Source organism: Melanerpes formicivorus, unplaced genomic scaffold, assembly GCF_026170545.1.
Source record: "Melanerpes formicivorus ecotype bairdi unplaced genomic scaffold, bMelFor1.0.p_v2 SCAF_13, whole genome shotgun sequence".
In the NCBI taxonomy this organism is placed as follows: Eukaryota; Metazoa; Chordata; class Aves; order Piciformes; family Picidae; genus Melanerpes; species Melanerpes formicivorus.
Window position 1 is genome coordinate 6,563,872 of NW_027142365.1, and position 14,490 is coordinate 6,578,361.

At 39.6% G+C, this 14,490-nt stretch overlaps 1 protein-coding gene and 1 long non-coding RNA gene across 2 annotated transcripts; one reads left to right on the plus strand and one right to left on the minus strand.

Annotated features, from left to right (window-relative positions):
* Positions 1–2,850: 2,850 nt before the first annotated feature.
* On the minus strand, positions 2,851–6,592 carry LOC137444874 (uncharacterized). Its single transcript, XR_010988294.1, has 3 exons — positions 6,478–6,592; positions 5,873–5,990; positions 2,851–3,119 (listed from the first exon to the last, which is right to left on the minus strand). It is a non-coding gene; the product is annotated as an uncharacterized lncRNA (long non-coding RNA).
* On the plus strand, positions 5,072–12,038 carry CUNH9orf152 (chromosome unknown C9orf152 homolog). The gene is made up of 2 exons (XM_068145956.1): positions 5,072–5,578; positions 10,221–12,038. Exons 1-2 carry the CDS (start codon positions 5,350–5,352, stop codon positions 10,787–10,789), a joined length of 798 nt encoding a protein of 265 aa, XP_068002057.1. The 5' UTR covers positions 5,072–5,349; the 3' UTR covers positions 10,790–12,038.
* The last annotated feature ends 2,452 nt before the right edge of the window (positions 12,039–14,490 follow it).

Genomic DNA, 14,490 nt, shown 5'->3' on the forward strand with positions numbered 1-14,490 from the left:
ATTATTTTTAGGATACTTTCCTCCTCTGCACAGATCCCAAGTCCATATTCATTCTCACAGTAGTAATAGTACTTACCCATCCTCTTTGGAGGACTATCTTAACTAGAGTCATTTGCAAGGCTTATTAAAGTTAACTTATACACCCAGCAGATTTCCTTGAACACAGAAGCAGTTAGCATCCTAATGCTGAAAAGCAAATATCTCAGAAACAAGATGTTGTCATCCAGATAAAACTTTTCATTAACAACAGATTAACCAGTTCTTTCATGCTGTATTTGATTCTTATCAAACTCCACTTAGAGATAAGTACATTTTATTGATTAAAAACAATCAAAGATAAACTCATTCCTCCACAAACAATACCTGAAGTGGAAACTAATAAGGACAAAGTCTTGCACTTTTCAGCACCATTCTGCAAGGCCCAAAATGTTCTGCAAATCAAGAATAAATCAAAACCATGTCATTTATAAGTGTGAAAATCAAGGTAGAAATTGTATAACTTATCCAATGTGGTTTAGATCCTGCTTGAAATTTTCAGAGTTCCTAAATGCATTTCATGTCTGTTTGGGAGAATGTATAAACAGAAGCTGCTGCTACCTCCCAGATCTGTAGCCATAATAACTCTGGATATGAAACAGTTGGGAGATACACTTGGTATAGAAAAGATACTTAGGTAGCAGTACCAGAAATGTGGAGGCATCTGTAGAATGAAGAAAGCTTCAATGAATTTCTATAGTCTTCAGAAGAGGGCTACTGAAGACCGCTTAGTTCCCTCTCACCCTCTTCTTACGAGGTCAAAATGGAGTAAATCTAACCAGCTTGTTTGTCTCACTAGTTTAAGAAACTCAGAATCACAGAATGAATTGTTTTGGAATGGACCTTTAAAGGTCATCTGGCTGAAACCCTCTAGACTTCTTTAACTACATCAGGTTGCTCTGAGCTCCACTACGAACTAAGAAGGAAGGAAGGGAAACTGTAAAGGAAGATCTCAGGGTTCCTTTATTTAAAATCTCCAGCTGGGAAATACCTTCAGTTTTAAGATTTTTTAAGATTTGTCTTACTGGCACTTCTAAATGGGAATCTCAGAAGTTCTCTGTGGGCAAAGACAGCAGAACTACAAAATTAACAACTCCTGACCCTAAATTTTGAATGTTTATTGTTTGCACGGGGGGGAGATTCAAGTCCTAACAATGTAGACCCAATCTTACCACACCTTTAGAGGGACTTGAAGGACAGACAGGTTGCCATGCCTTTGATAATTTGAACCCTTTATGTCTGAGACCACACAGAAAGTCAAAAGAAACATCTCAAGATCATACTGAAAACCTGCATCATAGGCTTCTTCATCCCAATAGCATGGACATGCAGATAGCACCAAAACCTAATTTTGCATCATCCAGCTGCTTAACCACCCCCTAACTGTGTCAGGCTTAAAGGTTCTGCTTTCAAATAATAGAAATATCTGTGCTCTTATAAAAAAAAAAAAATCTCATTAAAAAAAATAAACAATTATGATTGCTTTTACTAATACTGTCTGGAACCCACATAACAGTAGCCACTCTTGATACCACCATTCTTTTTGTTATTACATTTTCTAACACTAAAATAATTACTTTCTAACACTGCAAGACTGCATTTGAATTAAAAAACAAGCACTATGGAAAGCTAGGGAATGGAGACTTTCACAGTATCTTTGATTCTCCTTCTTGGTTAAAAATCTACAGATAATTATATTGTACCTTTGTAACCTGCAGGAATGGTGTTGGACATGCCTATAATTCTGCACATGAACAGTATGAATAATGATACATACATCTGGTCTCAGGTGTGCAGTAAAATGGAGTGTTACAGGAAGTCACTTAACCATTGTGAGCATTTTTAATTATCTATAAATCAACAATTATTCCTATAAGGCCCTCCAAACAATTTCTTAATAAAAAAATCTAATTTACTACTCACAAATTAATTAGTATGAGATAAAATTAGTTGCATCTTTTTAAATGAGATTTTTCAACCAAGGTCAAGGGCAATAAACATCTACTTCCCATTCTAATTCTAAAAGCCATTGCTTTTGGATTATGAAGTATTCTCACATTTTTATGCCTCAAGGAAATGAAGAATTGCTTCCATTGTGTGATGAAAGAACAGACTTAAGGGAAATATGGCACTTCAGACTCCAGTGGCTAATCAAACAAAAAAAATCACTGTTTTGGACAGAAGTCTGCTCAATTAAAGAAAGACAAGTTTTTACACAAACCTAGTCATGGCAAGAAATTTTCAGAACCTCTAAGTACTGTTAGCAAGTACGTGTGCTAGTTGTAGGAAATGGTTTGACTGCTTATAGTCCTCAGCAAGCTACAAGCCAAAATGTGGCCTCCAGCATTTAACACTACGGCAAACATACAGTCAAGCCACTCCAATAGTGCCACCTGCTGCATATTCAGAAGTATACAGTGGTCTGTAGATCCAAGCAACTGAAAGGCTGAGTGATTGGCTGATTTTAAAAGAAGTCAAAATTTCTTGTGTGACAATATGAAAATGTATTAGTAATAATTAAACAGGCTGGGGGTGCAAAGGAAGTTGTTGGACTGTGCTACACAACCGTAACTCCTGGGTAATCCATTTTTAAGTTTACCTCAGTGGCATAACAAGGATCAGTTACATCAGCTCACTACACATCAAACCCACAATTAATTCTATGTTCTTTATGATACCACGGAGATCAGATGCACGGCTCACTTCATGAATCACTCAAACACCAAGCACATGTCTGTCTGTATGTGTGTGTCTAAGTATACACACAGACAAGTACCTTGATAGCAAAGTATACACACACCACACCACCCCAAACATTACATATATATACACACACACCTCTTGAGAATGAATGAAGATGCTCTGTTTACAACCTTTCCCTGGAAAGGAAACAAACTGCACTGTACCCTGCTCCTGGTTCCACCGCTCTGCTGTACCATCTGGACTCCTTCCCTTCATTTCACTGGGCATCTGGTTCCTGGTTTTGCTGCTTACCCATGCAACTGTTTGGGAATAGATTGCCCTGGATAATCCATTTGTGTAACTGAGTGTGATGTCTTTTCCATGATCCTGAGGGAACCATGCTGTACAAATAATGATAATAACAATAATGATTTCTGATCAGATACAAACTTCCAATACTTTAAATGCTCTTCTAATGAGAAGTTCAGCATACACCTTTTAAGACAGAGCTTATATTCCACGTTCAAGGATGCTATCCTGGTAACTCTCTGCAACACACAGTCACGTTGCACAAGTCACTTTCACAGGAGGTCAGAGAGTCAAATAGTGTGACTGGAATTTTAAAAAGGTTAGGTAACTTTTATGACCATTAATAACGTTTGCACTGAATGCCAGCTCCAACTGTAATGAGGTTAATTAAATCTCCTGCTCTAATGTATAAACCAACTGCCTGAAGGTCCAAAGGAGGACTCCACCTGCCAACACCTCAGAACACTGAAAAACAAGACAACTGAGGTACTCCTTTCTACAGAGCACTAGGTATTTGTGAGCAGCAAAGGCAGAGTATCAAAGCAGATCTACCACAGCCTCAATGTGTCAGACCAACTCCAACATGATGCGTGTTTTCCAGGGTCAAAAGAGAATCCAGTGTCTGACAAAGTACTGTGTTTACTGTTCTTTCCCTGACTAAGGCAGGAAAAGACTGCAATTGAGGCAGGTATCACGATTTGCAAGACAAGGCTATTGGGAAGGCAAACCCAATTATTAGTAAAGTGAATTACAGCAGACTTACACATGTGATCCTGCTACCAGAACTCTATGAACTGCCTATCTAGAGTCATCACCTGTGCGCATACAGCTTCCAAAGAGACTCCTGGGATCTTCAGGATTTGAGCCTGATTCAGTAAATCATTTCTCATAGTATCACAGTATATTAGAGGTTGGAAGGGACCTCAAGAGATCATCAGGTCCAAAGCAGGATCACTTAGGATAGTCTGCACTTCTAACTGAGTTGGTCTGGCTAAAAGTTAATGCTGGAGGGAAACTTCAACCCACCACATGCATCCAGATGGGTTTTGAAAGTCTCCAGAGAAGGAGACTCCACAACCTCCCTGGGCAGCCTGTTCCAGTGCTCTGTCACCCTCACTGTAAAGAAGTTTCTCCATATGTTGAGGTGAAATTTTCTATGTTCAAGCTTGAACTCATTGCTTCTTATTACTGTGCTCCCTCCACTTGACACCTACCCCTCAGATATTTGTACACACTGATGACCTCCCCTCTCAGTCTTCTCAAGACTAAATAGCTTATATTATTATGATGCAAATCATCACATGATTTCTGCCAGTAACTGGAGAAACATGGCACACTGCCATTCTTTCCACACACTGTCCTTTCACAAAGTTTTGTATGCAGTGTTTTTTATTGCAAGGAACCTAGCAGATGCACAGTTATATTAGAACTACTGTTTAATTGAATTATTCCTTCACATACTACTCTGTTGGGCCCTTGCAACAATTATCAGATGGACCTATTAAAGGGACAGAAACTGGTTTGCAGTCCAGACATGGCCTCACGCTTTATGACCAAAAGCCATGTACTTCTGCTTACCATGTATTTGAGGGGTTTGTTCAGGTCTCAGTAACAAAATTGTTACTTCTGTAGTTTATTTCATTTAATAGAATGGCAGATAACCTCAGTGAGTCAGAATAAAGCATTGCTTATCTCAATATCTCCTATTGGACACTGGGACCTGTTCTAAGTGTTGTTGGTACATCCTGTTTTGTCTCAGCACCCAGAGCTGATCATTTTTAAAAGGGACCAACAAGTACAAAATTATTTAGCTATAACACATCCTCCCCTCCTCCATTGCCCCAAAAGCAGCAGCAAGAATGAAATTGGATTAAAGTTAAGGAAAGGAGAATGGAGCAAAACAGAAAAAATATATGGCAAGAAACATGAAGAAAAAAAAACTCCTGGCAGAACTACTATCATGAAGAGGTCACCATGACAACATCCCCTTAAGAGTTAGCATTACTACTCAAACCAGTATTACCCAGCTCTTTGTACACCTGACTGTGTTCAAAGAGGTTTTGTATTTCACTGTTTTTTTTGGCAAAGCTTCATATGCTCACAATCTTAAATCAACATTAAGTCCAACTATCCAGTTATAATCATGCCCTCTGTATGCAGTAGCTCCAGACACTGCATGAAAACAAGCTGACTGAAATCCACAACTTCAGAGTAGACCACACAACTTCAAAAAGAAGTTACTGTTACTTAGAAGAAGTTTACTCCTTCAATTAGGGATATTTTAGATGCTTCATATATGAGTTACTTTTTTTTGCCAACACAATGAAGGAAATGTCCTGCTTCTGCATGACTTTTTCTTCCTTGTTACAACAGATGGTAAAGGCTTACAAATACATGACTGGTATTTTTTCAGTGACGCATACCTCAGAGCAACAGGATTCAGATTGTGATAAGCAGCTGACCAAGATGGATGTAAGCCTACTTGAGGAGCAGTATGACCATATAAAACAGAAGCAAAAACTGCAATCACACATTATTGTATTTAAAACAGGTATGCTTATATGTATAGGAAAAAATGCAACTGTAGATTTAAATATTGTTTCTTTAAATCTTGAATAACTCATAACTTTGTTCTTTTTATGCTCTGCTTCAAAAGAGGTACAGTGTGAATTCCTTTTTCTGTTATTTCGGGGTTATGTTCATTTCACTGAATGGTAGTCTTATGTTTCTATCACTTAGCTTCACAGAATTGAGTCTCTAACATGAATTTGAAGTAGATTAATATATCTGAGATAAAGTTTTACAACAGTCAAGTAAAATTCTAAACCTAAATGGTAACTCTTACCGGAGCCACGTACTTCATGTCTATCATCAGCATTTTTGTGCAATGTATTCTGTAATGTTTCTCCTCTTGAGTGCTTCTGTCAGAACAAGCAATTCTGGGTCTTCTCTTTTCCCTCTATCTGTACAAAAAAAAATGTGTCCTTCAAGATGACAGGAAGCAACAGCAAATATCAAGTGACTAGTACAAGTCGGGGGTTTTGTTAAGAAATAACTTCTACTGAGAGTCATAGTAGGTAACTAAGATATAAGCTTGGCACAAAAGGGCCTGTTTTGAAAGTATTTTCACTGCATATTGCTTGGAAAGCACATCAACAGAAAAGCAAATAACAATATGGATCACTCATTTACCTGCTATGTCAGACAGATTTTATACAAAGAACTTTAAAATACTGCAGAGGTTTCAGATAGCCTACTGCTTACTACAGGGCTGAGAAGGGGGGGACAGTATTCAGTGTAATATTGTAAGCAGTAGCCTAACTATAAACTTGAAAATATTAAACTGTATGAGAGATTTTTCCCATATTTAACAAGTTAATGTGATACTAAGTCAATTAATGAAGTTGTCTTTTGAATTTAAGTGCAACATGAAAAACATGCTTCATTCACCTCTCACAGTAGTATTTAGCTCAGCAAACGTAGAACTTAGGTTATTTAATTCTTCACATTTTCCTCTACATTTTCAGCCCTTCTAGATTTTGGCTGTGCCAGACCATAGCATTCAAGCAACTGGAAAAAAAAAAACAAATGATTATGAGCTATACAACAGATTCACTCCAATATTCTTTCATCCAAATCTCTAGAAATTCTTGTGCTAAAAGAATTAAAATCTCTGTGAGGAAGGAAAAAAAAAAAAGTTTCTCTTATCAGGTATGAAAAGGTAACTAACTTGACAAAACAGCCCATCAAAGCAGCTATACCAAAAACTTAAGTTAGGTGAAGAAAGGAAGCAGATGTCTCTAGTCAGATTAAATTCAAATGGAGCTTCTGTAATCAGAGCAGATTTTTTGCAAGGGCTCCATTTGAAGATTAAAGGCAAAATGTAACAGAGTAGCACTGCACTGTTCTGGGAACATGCAAAATACTCACAAAACCGTATAACCTACTGCACTGAACCTCTATCTTGAGACAGCCTGTGTGGAGAGGGTTGGTGTAACTGCTAGAAGTAGTTGAAGTTTGCTGGTTTTTTGTTATGCTGAGTTCTCAATGTCCTGAAAGTTGATCTTGTACATTCCTACGTTTTGGAAGCTGAGAAAACCCTATTACACAGCTCAGCACTTAGAACCTATTACATGCATCAGTTTCCAAGAACATGTCAAGCAGAAATCAACACTGCCATATGAAGACAGCCTACTGCCCTAACCTGCTTAAATTAGGAGCTTAACCTCTGCAGAAATCCCAGCTAGTGTCAAAAGGCAGTCCACATATCTATCAGTACTTTGTACTGACAGCAAATTGTTTCACTACCTAGAGTGCAAGCTTATGGCTGGGCTGGAAAGGGGACAATAGCACCACCGCAACCCTAAACACACAAACCTCAAGGGTCAGGCAAAAAAACCATGATGTTTTGAATGAGGAAGGACAGCACCTTCAGTCCTTTGTGGTCTTAAAAAATCCCTGCCAAAGTTCTTTGCTCTAATTAGAACAAAGTAATTGTTCCTGCCTGACAGAGCAGCTGTCCCTCCATGCCATGGGGACTTTCAGCATTTCAGCTTTACTGTACTACAACTGGAATTGTAAATCCAAGTTTCCTTAAGGACCTTTAGCTTTCCATGCCACTACTTGCTTGCCAGATTCATTAAACTCCTGTAGGTTTCTGCCTAGTGGGTTAGTAACAGAGAAGTCACCTGGAAACAACTTTCTGCTCTTTCTTCCCCAACACACAGAGCCACATCCACACATCTGCCTGTTCCTGATTTGAGAACAAAGAGCATGGCAAGATTTGAAAGTCACCAGCTAGGAGATGATAGAGCAGTGTATTAATTATTTATTGGCTAAGAAGCTGGAAAACAATATTTACTTTAGGAATTGGAGCATTCAGTGCAAGCAGTCACAACAGAATAAACACACAGGCTCTGACTGCAGAAGTCTCTTCCAAGTATTTGCCAAGCTGACTTTAAATAAGATTGATTTTTGTGACTAGAGAACCTTAAAAGTATCTACCTATGATGCCAATATATGAAAAAGGCCAGATGGTAAACAACCCTGCAACAAGGCTATGAAAGAAAGAAACCAACCAAAGATCTGCCTAATTAAAGCTTTCTTTAGAAGTTTAGAGAGTGCTGAATGTGTGTTAATTCAACACAGTGGTTCAGGACTCTCCTATTTCTATACAAGGTCAATTTTGTGTGTTGCATCTGTAAGAATTCCAAGGAAGCAAATCAAACCTGAACTTAGAACCAGTGAAGACTATTCAAAACTGGAGTAGATGCATTACTTTGAGCTCTCTGATCAAGTCAAGTCAAATTATAACTCTTCAATGACCAGTTCATAAGGTTGAAGGGGAAATGTGAAGTTGCCTATCAATGCCAGATCAGCCAAGATTGCAGTTACATCCATAAGAATGTGCAAACTGGCATCACCTCAGTTTCTCAGTTCCTTCTCATGTTTTTTCTTTCACATAAGTCCTAATTTTTCTAGCCTGGTTCTTTATTGTGCTGTCCTGCAGAAAACACAGCCACTAGTTTTCAAATGGACTTTTTGCAGCCACCCAAGCTCAACTTTATTTCCTACATGAAGTCCAGTCATAACTCTGACTCTCGCTGTTGCATGATAGAGATCTGTGTGTTCTTATCTCTATGAATGGTTTCATACTAAGAAGTTCAGTTATCATGCTTCACTATATAGACATATGCACAAACACATCAATAGCTCTATGCTCTGCATGTCCTGGTAACACTATAGGAGAGCAGAAGGTATGGACTTACAGAGTTTTCACTCACAAAGCCATACTGCAAAGCAGCTGTTACCAGATCAACCCTATGTGGCAAGCCCTGGGAACAAAGCAAATTCTGTGATACTATGCTGGCAGTGCTGCTTCAGCCAAGACAGTATTGAAGGCTTCTCCTTAACCACAGACCTGTGCTACAGGTTTATCTACTGCAAGTAAATCAGCAGGTTCTGATAGCTTCAAATACTTCCTTGTCAAGACAGTATGAAAGACTATTATAAAAGTGGATTGTGCTCTTGTTTTTTGTGGGGGGTTGGTTTGTTGTTTTTTTCAGGCAGCATCCTCTCCAGACTAGCTCCATTTCAGAGTCCCAGTTCTTTCTAAATGGCTATTTAGATATTCTGTTTCAGAATATAAACAGCACTCTTCTACTTTTTTTCACCTTAATATGCTTCATAATTCATACTGCAGACATCGGTCCTATAACTCAGCTCTGTAAACAAGACCAACACTCTGCATAACTCCTATCTTAAACTGTATATATATACTAACTGAAGTATATTCATTAGTACTTGCAATGTCAACAGCAGTGTTTTTTTAGTGGACTCATTCAGTTTCTACTCCTTTTCAAGGCAGAGAAAGCCATTCATGAACACTAATTTGATGGCTGCTACAGGCAACTGAAGTAGCATTAAGCAGTTCTGTCCTTAATATCTTCCATATTTTTGATAGTAACTTCCATACTGCTTTAGAAATTAAGCTACAGGGATAGCAGGGAAAAAAAAGACACTAGATTCTCTCCCACCATTAGAGCTATTCTACATCATCCATTGAACAAGCAGATTTTCCCTCTAAACAATCATTCAGGCAACACCAGTGTGAGAAGATAGTTACTTCACACCATTTACACTAACTATAATAGATTGCAGTAAAATACTAAAACACAAACCTCTATGTTAATGATTCCCTCATTAAGAAAAAGAAGGAAAATCACAACTTGTTTCATCTGGAAACAATCAGAGTTATTTTAAGTTGTGAATACAAAGTTCTAACAGAATGAAACAGAATGTTTCTATCTTTCAGATCACGGCAGCTACCGATGCACAGAGCAAGTCCCTGCTCACCTTAAGAATTTTTGCTTACTAGCAATTAATTACTGGAAGTCAATTCTCAATCTGTGTTGTTAATGAGTCTTAAAGTACCAGTTAGATCAATATTGACTTGATAAATCTCCATTTTCATTTGACTAACCCTGGGGTACCATTTATGTCCTGAGAACTGCAAAACCAAGCATGAAATATTTCTACTCTAACCTGGCATCAGAAGAGCTTGCACTGCTCTCGGCCACAGGCAGAAAGGGTACAGACAAACTCGTGGGTTATTCAGTTAAGTTTATACCACAGAAATGACACCCTTCATTTTTGCCACCATAGTAGTGTGTGTTTGTGCATTTCTCTTGTAGATGAACACAGACCTGTTCTCCCAGAATCAATGGTCAGTGCTGTTTTAATTAATAAAGCAGTTAGAAGATCGAAGTCATTTACAGAACGTGTTCCTGTCAGAAAGGTCAGCCTGGAGCCGAGCAGCAGTGGCAATGTACAAGACAACTCACCATGGCGTGCTCACCTGGGAATTCACCGCCTGGTGCAAGGTCCTTCCCAAGGAGTTACCTGGGATCTTTCCCAGAGCAAGAACAGACCATACTGTTTTGACAATCAGAGACTGATTTTGAAGGGAAACAACACACTGCAACACAAGGAACTAGGAGGTTGTGAGCTATCTGCATGCAGTCAGCTGGGAAGTTCGAGCACATCGAATGGTTTCAGCAAAGAGAATGGCAGCAAAATTTCAAGCACCTGCCAAAAGCCTCCTCTGAAACCAGCCACTTCAGCAGTTTGGACTCATCAACATATTTGTTCTACAAAGTGCACGCCAGCCTGCAACAAACTAAACTTCTACCCTTTCCCCAATAAAAAAGGGCCAAGAATTTCTGAAGCAGCAAGGAAGCTTGGATTATACATCTCACAATGAAGACATTCAGTAACACATAGTCAAAACTTTGGCTGAAACTTAAAATAGCAAAGTAGTCTTCCCAGTTACACTGAGCAATCTGCTGAAGGTCTGCTACTCTTATTAGCCAAGGAAGAGCCTTACTATACAATCTGTTGTTTTACAGTATGGTGTAAAATGAGATGTTCTCATGAAAGCACTGGGCTGCAATGACACATACTCAGCACTATTCAAGATACAAGAGCAATTTTATAACTTACTTGGGTTTCCCCTCCTGTTTTTCAGGTTTCTCAAATCAGTAACTTTTTAACAGAGAACTATTTGAAATATCTCAAAGAGCTACAGCAAAGACTAGTAGAACTACTGATGAACCAACTATACTAAATTTCAGTACAGAACTATTTAATTAGACAATAAGTAACAAATCAAACCCTATTGAAGGTGATTGGTACACTTAAAAATATGATTTCACTGTTCACTTTCCTCAAAAAAAGCTACTTAGGATACTTTCTGATGTATTTTTTAAATCAATTAATAAAACCCCTGCTCATTTCTGTTGTTGTTTTAGTGGTACTTAGTAAGTGTAACCTTTTTTGCATATATATATAAAAAGAAATAAAAATACTATAGTAAAATATTGATTCCCATCTATCCCTGGTATTTTATTTGAAAACAAAAGTCTGAAATCATTTCTTAGCTCCCCAATAGCATGTATCAGCTTCCTTACCAGAAGTATAATGCACCTTCTTTCTGCTGTTACAACTCTTAAGTGTTCAAGGAGGGTGAAACCATTTCAACAACAGAAACAGAACTGTAATCATACAACTATGTTTTTATAGATAGGGTTTAACGTTTTCTCTTGTGGCACAAATTTCTGCAAGTTTTTAAAAAGGAGTAATGATTGCTGGTCTCCCTTCCTGCAGGGCATTTAGAGGAAAGTGACCCTCCTTCATGGGTGCTTTTCAGTGACAAAAACATAAGTTACCTAACACCCACTTCTGACTGCAAGCATTCAGACAGCTCTCTTTCTCAAACGTAGGCTTCAGAAAAACTAGACTTGAAATGTCTCCCCATCTAGAATCATAGAATCATAGAATCAGTAAGGTTGGAAGAGACCTCAAAGATCATCAAGTCCAACCTGTCACCCAACACCCCATGACTACTAAACCATGGCTTTCAAGATAGAAAGAAAGATATAGAAAGAAAGATATAGAAAGAAAGATATAGAAAGAAAGATATAGAAAGAAAGATATAGAAAGAAAGATATAGAAAGAAAGATATAGAAAGAAAGATACAGAAAGAAAGATATAGAAAGACAGGAGAGGGAAGGAAGGAGAGGGAAGGAAGGAGAGGGAAGGAAGGAGAGGGAAGGAAGGAGAGGGAAGGAAGGAGAGGGAAGGAAGGAGAGGGAAGGAAGGAGAGGGAAGGAAGGAGAGGGAAGGAAGGAGAGGGAAGGAAGGAGAGGGAAGGAAGGAGAGGGAAGGAAGGAGAGGGAAGGAAGGAGAGGGAAGGAAGGAGAGGGAAGGAAGGAGAGGGAAGGAAGGAGAGGGAAGGAAGGAGAGGGAAGGAAGGAGAGGGAAGGAAGGAGAGGGAAGGAAGGAGAGGGAAGGAAGGAGAGGGAAGGAAGGAGAGGGAAGGAAGGAGAGGGAAGGAAGGAGAGGGAAGGAAGGAGAGGGAAGGAAGGAGAGGGAAGGAAGGAGAGGGAAGGAAGGAGAGGGAAGGAAGGAGAGGGAAGGAAGGAGAGGGAAGGAAGGAGAGGGAAGGAAGGAGAGGGAAGGAAGGAGAGGGAAGGAAGGAGAGGGAAGGAAGGAGAGGGAAGGAAGGAGAGGGAAGGAAGGAGAGGGAAGGAAGGAGAGGGAAGGAAGGAGAGGGAAGGAAGGAGAGGGAAGGAAGGAGAGGGAAGGAAGGAGAGGGAAGGAAGGAGAGGGAAGGAAGGAGAGGGAAGGAAGGAGAGGGAAGGAAGGAGAGGGAAGGAAGGAGAGGGAAGGAAGGAGAGGGAAAGAGATAAAGAAGATAAAACAGATACACATAATAGGTATAATAGAGAAAACATACTAGATAACAACCAGTCCACACGAAACAAGAAACTGTTTGGAAGGAAGTATCAAAAAACTTTTGAGTGTTTTTAAGTATATGGTATACATTAGCTTTCTATTTACATGGCTTGCTGATTACAGTGCTCCTGCCTATCATTATACTGGAGTGTTATTTTTGTAGTATCTCCAAATCTGCAGAATACATAAAGGAGTAACTAAAAGTAAAATCCCACGTTAGCAAGAGGTCACCATTAAAACCACTTTTAATTAATTCAAGATCATTTTGCCTAGGGATTTGCAGTGATACACTTGAAAACATTAAGCTTTTAAATCTTTTAAATCCCTAACAGTTCCCTTCAGAGATGTCTTTTCCCAGGAATGTTGTGGGAGAATAATTTCAGTAAATTGTTGGCAGAGTAGATTTAGTTATGAGTAAAGTTGCTATGCTTACATTTCAAAGGATTAAAATGTTGCACAGGCACATTGTCTAATGAGATCTTTGTTTCTGTGAAGTAGCTCTCATAAAACAGGGAAACACAAGAAAAAAATCCCGAGAACTTCATGTATTATGAAGTCTCAGTTCTCAAGTGCACCTGATCACCTGATTTTCAAAACCCTTTACTGTTAGTTTCCTCATGTTCAGCAGTTATGGAACAGTAACTTTTATCACTTTGTTACCATAGATTTGGCTAAGCTTCAAGCGCTGATCTCAAGACTGCCATAAAAGCATGTTTACCCTCATTTTATTAGTAGGCAGACTTGGTGGATTTATGCACACAGAGGAGCCTGGAATCCTGAAATTCTAGTTGTGTCCTGTTTGTAAGGGTACAATACCTGTGAGGTTCCAGCTGCCAAAGCTGCAGTATGCATCATGCCCACATAGTCAGCATGACCGCCTAAGGAGAATGTTTTCTGTTGGGACAGTCCTGCAGACCCATCCATCCTGGAATAAATAATACTCCAGAGGAATGATTTCAGTCACACAGCAGAGCAGCTGGAATAAAATTCCTTTGCTGCTGGAACAGATGGGCATACGAAAGAATTAACCCACAAGCTAATGACTTCTAATATAACCCATTAAAAGAACACTTACATCTATTATTGGCATGAGGACCTTACAGGCAAACAGGCCATTGACTCTACATTGTACAGGTAAATGTTTGTGTAGCCTCATACCCTACTCCCGCTCTGGCCATCATGAGGCTGTGTTACTGGAAGGTGACACTCCAGCACCACCTCATCTTTAAGTGGTATTTATCGTCCATCAGATTGTTCCCCAGCAGGTACTTTTGCGGCCCAGCCTCTGAACCCAGGTTAACTTTTAACGGCCTCACACCACACCAGGAAGAACCTGCTCACCATCCCTGAAGTGGAAATACAAATCCACAAAGAAAAGCTCACCCTGCACACTGACACCTGCCCGGCACTTTTCACAGCACCTCAGCGCTTCGGGACGTGCCCCGTCCTTCGCTGCACGAAGGGAGAGGTTACAGCCCCGGGGGCGGGAGGGCGGTAGGGGGTGATGGGGAGGGGGGCTGCAGTACCCTCCGCCTCCTGTACACCCAAGTCATCCTGGAAAGAAGAGTTGCTGTTGGGGAATCCCACCCACCTCCTCCCAGAGGCCGAGGAAACCAGGCAGAACTTTGAGGATATCATGAGGACAGCAGCACCTGCCACTGCCTCACA

Coding starts and splice junctions, on each gene's coding strand:
- CUNH9orf152 (XM_068145956.1), top strand. CDS start 5,350: ATGAAGGAAATGTCCTGCTTCTGCATGACTTTTTCTTCCTTGTTACAA. Junction 5,579..10,220: donor CATTATTGTATTTAAAACAG/GTATGCTTATAT, acceptor TTTCTCTTGTAG/ATGAACACAGACCTGTTCTC.